The sequence below is a fragment of the Crocodylus porosus genome, unplaced genomic scaffold (genome assembly GCF_001723895.1).
Source record: "Crocodylus porosus isolate Cpor-Errol unplaced genomic scaffold, CroPor_comp1, whole genome shotgun sequence".
Classification (NCBI taxonomy): Eukaryota; Metazoa; Chordata; order Crocodylia; family Crocodylidae; genus Crocodylus; species Crocodylus porosus.
In genome coordinates this window covers 865,485-873,178 of record NW_017728927.1, presented here as the reverse complement: position 1 = coordinate 873,178, position 7,694 = coordinate 865,485, and the positions used below count along the sequence as shown (strand labels likewise).

At 39.4% G+C, this 7,694-nt stretch overlaps 1 protein-coding gene across 1 annotated transcript in view; it reads left to right on the top strand.

Moving 5' to 3' along the window:
* Nucleotides 1-6,237, top strand: part of LOC109314856 (transmembrane protein 180-like) — a 27,030-nt gene extending 20,793 nt beyond the window's left edge. Inside the window, exon 7 of the mRNA XM_019542212.1 lies at nucleotides 3,528-6,237. Within this exon, the coding sequence (XP_019397757.1) occupies nucleotides 3,528-3,657 (130 nt within the window). The 3' untranslated portion in view covers nucleotides 3,658-6,237. The remainder of the gene's footprint in view (nucleotides 1-3,527) is intronic.
* The last annotated feature ends 1,457 nt before the right edge of the window (nucleotides 6,238-7,694 follow it).

Below are 7,694 nucleotides of genomic sequence, written 5' to 3'. Positions count from 1 at the left end.
CACATATCTGAAAAAGGACTTTTTGTTGTCCTTGATGCCTGAAGCTAGTTGGAGTTCAGTTGCAGCCTTGGCTTTCCTGGTTTGCTCCCTGGTCGCAGCTCCACCCCAGCTGTGCTCCCAGGACAGGATGGAGCTGCAATTGGTTCATCCGGGGGCGGGGGTGGTGCACTCCTGCTGCTACCTACACCCAGGGAGGGAATGGGGGACATGTCCCCGGATCCGCGTACAAGGTGAGGGCAGGTTCTTCCCAGTGGAGGTTCAGCCGGGCTGCACTTGGGGAGGGCGATGACGGCACTGTAAGGGAGGGTTGTGAGGGCTACAGTGAATTTTGGGGTGGCTGCAGCCCCCCCCCCACCATAGCCCCCTCCCAGCACTGCCACAGCCTGCCCCGAATGTACCCTGGCTCAACCCTCCGCTGGGAAGAGCCCAGTGCAGCTCTAGCCTGCAGCAGCAGCCCACCCTCATCCCACATGGAGATCCAGGGGCACATGTCCCCTATGCCCCCCAGAGGTGGCAGGAGCTGCCCCCCATCCCCTGGATGAGCTGCTCGCAGCTCCACCCCAGCTGTGCAGCACCTGCCCCTGCCCCAGCCCCACTCCCTCCCTCATTGTGGAGGCCTCCATCTGCCCCCCACCTCCCACACACCCCTTCCCTCACAGTAGACTTAACAACCAGACACCACTCTCCAAGCTGCCCGGCCACATATTGGAATCGGGTCAGTATCGGCTAATGTGGCTCACTAAAAATCGGCCATCCGTATCAGCCCAAAAATTCTCCCTTGATGCACCCCTAGTGGAATCTACAGGAATAATTTACAGACTAGGGGGAGGGTGTTTTTGTTCTTATTTTAGTCATACTTACTAGAAAGTTGTGTGCCTATTACCACTATATCCCTTGTACTTGTCCCTTTTACTTGCTATACGAAAAATGCATTTTTTAAACCTCCCTCTTCTGGAGAACTACTGCAACTACAGTCCTACTAGAAAATGCACTCTGAAAACATACTGCATTGCTCATTCTTTAAATGTTTGACAGTAACTCTTTACCCTCTTTATTATTACTATTTCCTTATGTTTGCCAGACTGTAAACAGATGAACAATGTATTATCAAGCACTTTATCATCAATGCATTGAGATTGTAGGCACTCTTGAGTTATCAATACATTTGTAACAGTTGAGAGTATAACATGACGTTCCAGTGTAAATGTAATGTTCTAAATAGAAAATATAACAAATATTTAAGCAGGGTAGCTGTATGTGTTTGTGTCTGCATACTTTCTTCATGCACAGATAATTATGAACATGGGGATTTGTAAGGCTACTTTTTTACTTCAGAATTTTGATATAATCTGAGTTTTGCTCTTGGTCTTCTTTAAGAGCTATATTTCCTAATTGTTGTTGCAATAGAATCCAGCCATTTTAGTTTTCATAATTTTACAAGTGTAAAATCGTGCGTTAAAACCTTAGGTCACATTTCTTTTCTTAAACCAGTTCAACCACATCTAACCAAACCAGGACTGTACCAGTGTAACTTGAAAGTTTGGGACAAATGTTTCTTTTCTTATTCTACAATGCTTGTTTCTTAACTACAGTCCTCTATTAATGTACAGCAGGGCTGTCCAGTCATCTTGTTATGCCACTGTTGGTAACATGCATGCCATGGCTGCACATTTACTAACATTAGACTGAAAACACTATTTAATGTAGGTGAGAGTAAGCAGTCATCAGATGGTTAATTATGGTCACTACTGGTGAACACTGGCTAGGAACCTGTGACCTGAAAGTAACAGTCCCATTTTTTGTGTTCAGTTGCCTGAGCAATTAATTCTATTCTTGCTTTCTGTTTAAGTTTCTAACTGTTCTTTCTCACTTGGCATTAATATGTGCATAGCTTAGAATAAACAGTGATGCTGTTGTGTATATGCATTTAGGACTAAATTCTGGTTTTGTAGAAGTCAGTGGACATTCTTCTGATCTGCACAACGAAACTTTGCAGTTAGATTTTTATGATTTAGACAAAAACAGTTTGATTCAAAGACCACTGAAGTCAATAGGAGTATTTCTGTTGACTTCAACTGACTTTGGAGCAGGCCTGTAACAGTCATCTTTCACATCTTATTGCAGAACGCTAATGGGAAACAGCAAATAATATCCTGGGAGACAGATCATTTGAAGACTGCAGAGCTATAACATGGGCTGTGTGATTGGTGTAGCTGCCCAGGATGCAAGGTCACTAGGGGTATACAACATGAGAAGGCCATGTCATTCTCAGACACACTGTGCTCATTTCCAAACTGGAGACAATATAGCTACATTAATGTGATTTTGCATGCAGGCTGATTAGCAACTTTTCTCAGAGCAGAGCTAATGAGCTTATGTGTGTATGGAGCAATATTTCCAGTTTGGGAGCCAGAGCACACAGAGCGAACCTAGTGTGTCTCCACATTGCTGTCTTGTACCATAATTGAGGGATGCAGACATATCCTTAGGGTATGTCTATATGGCCCAAGGCAGCACTGTACAGAAATGCCCCATGCTTGCTCTGCACTCACTCACAAACCAAAAGCTGTACAGCCTTGTTAGTAGACTAATTGGTTAGAGGTTGAGGAGCATCTTTTGTGAACCTTACACAGGGCTCAGAAATCTAATGGCATTGCTCTGAGAGACTCTCTCTCGGCTTAAATTCAGTTTCTTGGTATTTAAGCCTAGAATTCAATAATTAACAGAAAGCCAGTGGATAATGATCCTGGATGATAGACAGATTCCTAGATGGGTGCTCTGAGTTGTCAGAAGCCAGCCTGTTCATTAAAATAACTTGGCTTTTAACTTGTACTATTCTTGTACATTCATATTTGTTGATGTTTTTGTTTTGCTCCTAAGGGAAGATTGGAACTAGGAAATACTTTTGCATTTATGAGGGTGAACCAAAATCGAAATGCTAGTTTTACATATAATATCTTCATAGCATAAGTGTCTTTTAATATTAATTTTAAAATGGTACAACTAAATTTGTATTACTATAATGCTATAACTGAGATTCATACATTAATCATAACCCATACTAACCATGATAATATACTAAAGGCATAGATAACATCAGATTTTTTATGCAAATACTAAAAAATTAATATTATCAATCATTTCTAGTCTTTCTTCCATTCTCTTAAAATCTACCATAGTGTAGAGGAACAAAGAGCACAAATAAGTTTTGGTTTTTTTTTTTAAGAAATGGTTGATTTATAAATGGAAAATATAGTTGAATATTGCTGAATAGTGAGAGAGTGCACACATTGTGAAGGAGGGGATACAGTAAAACAGTGGGTGGAAGGGTTTTATTCATACATTCTATGATTGTGTGTCACTTTCAATCAGAATTGTTTACTTAGAATCAAACAATTAAATTTCATATATTGTGCTTTTGGTAAAATATAGAAAATAAAGGGGATCTTTACTCAAGAAAGTATTTTTAAGGTACTTTACCTATTTTTTGCTTTTAAATGCCATTAAACTGTCCCTTTGTTTTTCAGTTTGTTTTTAGGTCTTCATGAAGCCATGTTCTACTTGATTTGTCTCATTCCACTTGGCATTACAGTTGTACAGATTTTGACTTGGACTCACTTTTCCATCCAGAACAGTCATATGTTGACTACACGCTGAATTTTTACTACTTAGTCCGTATATTAAGGGTCTGATTTGTCTGTTGAACTGCAGGACTACAATTAGTGCATTTAAAATGCGAGTAAGCATAATTCTTTTTAATGGACTAATAGACCAAAAGCAACCTGAGCCACTGAATTTAAGAATGTATATATGGTGGCTGCAGAGCATCCTGTTGAACTTCTTCAGCCTTAATACACAATTTATTCATAGTTTCTGTTTCGACTTCAGTTACCATAAATGCTATTAACATATGGTAATTGTATGGTTTTTAGTGACGCCTTGTGGACTCTGAAAATGTTTTTAACTTACACAAGCACTAAAGATATAAGGTATTTTCTGCTATGTGTAGGTATTACTCATGTCTGTTAGGAATGGATTTGTCAGAAACCCACCCCTTCATCTGGCCCTCATAAGTAGGGGCCTACTTAAATTGTGATTTTACAATATTTGTAGAAACTGCAAAAAACAGCAGTCTCCACAATTTCTGCAAAAAATGGCATTGGCTGCAATTTCCCAGGAAATCAACCAAAAAAAATAAAATGCTGGCTCTCTAATGGGAGCCAATGGTCCTTCCTCCTGCTGTGGCCTGGTCATGCAGCCCTCCCTGATGGGGAAGGTGCAACACAAGGGGTAGCCAAGATGGTGGCTGCCCCCTCATGCCTCTCCACCAATCAGCAGCAAGGCCAGCAGGAAATGACCACAGAATCAGCTCTCCAGGCCGCAATCAAGCTGCGAAAATTGCTTTCTCTTGCCATGAGTTAAGTAGGTCCCTTTTCATGGGAACTGTCGTCTTGCATATTCAGTGAAAGAGTGTGGAATGATTTTATTTTCCCTTATAAAAAGCTAGACCAAGTTAACCAAGAAAAGGATGAATTGTTGGAGCTAGAAAGAAAGAGTTTTCAATAGTCTGCCTGATTAATACACACAAATAGTTCGAGCTCCAGTAGGAAGAGGTGGGGTAACACATTGGCCTGTAAAAATCAACATAAATTAGGAACATATTAAATACTGTTGAATTAAGTTTTGAGGGCTGTGGGAGAAGTTTTGTACTTTGTTAGCTACACAAGTGTCTGTTACTTGGTGCCATTAAACTAAAAAAGCTTTAAGGGTTTCAGTAGGTTGGATTACTTTTTATAAATGTTTTTAGCACTTTACACATAAGGTTTTATCTGCTGCTGGACTTGTGTTTGATTTAGCTAGACAAGGCTGACACATTTAAAACTGTATTGAATCAAACTACCAATTTTAGTAGCGCTGGATTTGTCAGAAACTTGATTTTTCTAACAAGCAAAGTTAGTTTTTGATTTAGCCCTAGCAAAGCTGTTCCAGTCCTAATCTTCTAAATAGTCTGTATGATATTTAAAAATAAGGACACTTCATCATATCAGTTTGGAAATGCATGGGGCTGGTGATTCAGTCCTTCCAATATAATGTGCATAATGCTGTACATCTTACAAAAACAGTTTTTTCACTCCTATGTGTAACTGCTGTTTCTTCCATTGTATATTAATGATGGAATACTAAAATGATTATTTGAAACTTGACCTGTATCAGTTTTCAAGTAATGTAATGACATTTTGTTTTTCTCCAACACTCAGGTGTTGCTTAAGTAAACAACCAGTCTCCTAGTTTTTGCTCTTTGTTTTGATTGGTTCAAGGCTTTAGCACCTGGGCTGTTTATTGGAATTACAACTGTATGAACTCACAAAAAATGTAATGTATATATATCCAGATTCAAAAAAATTGAAACGTGTCAACTTATTTCTAAGGCTCTAAGTTCATCACAATGAATATTTTGGGGGAGAACAACACAAAGCTGCTGTTGGAGTTTGAGGGAAAGCAACAAAGGTTCTCTTTAGGTATCCTGGCCTTTACACCAGCTTCCCATTACTATCGCTGACATACTGTGGGACCTTGGGAAACTAGTTTATCTTCTTTGTGCCTTTGTTTCCCTGTTTGTAAAATGGGAACCTTGATACTGTCCTCCCTTTGAATCTAGTTAAGCACAGTATGTAAGAGCTAGATGTTTTATTTGGAGAATATATGTTGACTTCAGCAATCTTAAGATTAAATTAAAATGCAAGCAATCAAAAGCATAACAGAGTCTTAAAATATAGTTACATTTAACTGCTTTTTTTTATAACTAGTCTTGCCAGAGAAATACACTAATCATTAATCTGCATTGTATACTTTAATGTCAATATGTTTTCAGTGTCTTCTATATTAGTACAGAAAGAATAGTGGGATTTTCATGTGACTGGATTTTAAATATTGTCTTTTATTACCCCCCTCCCCCCAAAAAAACAAAAAACCCAAACCAACCCACTACTGTATGTGCTGTATATGTAAATGCTTTTTCTGTATCTTGGTAGTAGTTTATTTTTTTTAAAACAAATGGTATAACTTGACTTGCTTATTTGGAAGTATGTACATTCCTTATTTTTTGTGTGAATATGGGAGTTAAGGAGAAAAATTATGAAATTTAAATTACCTTTAGTATTTCATTATATAAAATAAGTTTTTTTCTTGGTCACTGCTTCCAGTTCGGGAATAAAAAGTCATATTTCACCCCTCTAATCTTTTATTGTAATTTCATTTTTTCTCATTTTCATCCTTATTTTTATAGAAGATATACACTTCCTTTCTGGTAAACTAAACTGCAGTCATTTCAAAGATACCTATAGTATTCCTCAGACAATTAGCTTTATTAATTCCTTAGTTCAGCAGAATAAGCGATTATTACTACTTTAAGATACATTTAAGTACAAGAGAAAGACTATAAACACGTTTTAAGCCCCAGAAACGCTACCAAGAACTCATTTAATTGGAAAAAGAGGCAGTTCTGTAGGAAAAGTATTCAGTATAACCACAATTCTGCCTTGCTAAAGTGAAAAAAAAAATTACAAGTGGAAATGACTGAAGTAAACATAAATAGCAACTTTAAACATAAATAGTAACTTCATACTGTTACACGTCCAGACTGAGGGTAGGTAGACCCAAAGGACAGTAGACAAAATAATTTTCAGATTAACTTTAATCACAGTCTGGTTGATTAACTGTGTAGAATAATCCCTTAGAGAACACATGTAGCCATACTACAAAAGCTATACTAAAAAGACCAGATAAATATTGAACGGTAAAACTGTTAATGGGAATATCAATAAGGGGGGGGGACAGGAGGCAGCTAGTAATGTGAGCAAAGCGTTGGCTTACATCCATAGATGTTTCTCAAACTACAGGCCCATCAGCCTGACTTCTGTCCTGGGGAAAGTCTTAGAAAAGATTATGAAAGAGGCCATCCTTAACAGACTAGCTGACAGCAATATCCTGAGGGATACCCAGCACGAGTTTGTTGCGGGTAGGTCTTGCTTGACCAATCTCATTTCCTTTTATGACCAGGTGACCCATCACCTGGACGAGGGAGAAGAGATTGATGTCATATATCTTGACTTCAAAAAAGTCTTCGATCTGGTATCCCACAATCACCTCTTGCCAAAACTGGCTAACTGTGGCCTTGACCTCACCACGATCCGCTGGCTGGGGAATTGGCTCCGTGGTAGGACCCAGAGGGTGGTGGTTGATGGAAGTCAATTGTCGTGGTGCCCGGTGACCAGTGGGGTCCCTCAAGGCTCTGTCCTAGGGCCTATACTTTTTAACATCTTCATCAATGATGTAGACATTGGTGTCAGAAGCAGCCTGACCAAGTTCGCTGACGACACCAAACTCTGGGGTAAAGCATCCACAGAATGCTCGGAGTACAGGAGAGCGATCCAGGCAGGTCTTGACAGGTTCATGAAGTGGGCAGACAAGAACCTGATGGTGTTTAACACCGAAAAATGCAAGGTTCTCCACCTTGGGAGGAAAAACCCACAGCATGCTTATAGGCTTGGCAGTGCTACGATGGTTAGCACTACAAATGAAAGGGAGTTGGGGTCATGATTGACCACAAGATGAACATGAGCCTTCAATGTGATGCTGCAGCTAGTAAAGCGAGCAAAACGCTGGCTTGCATCCATAGATGCTTCTCAAGCAAA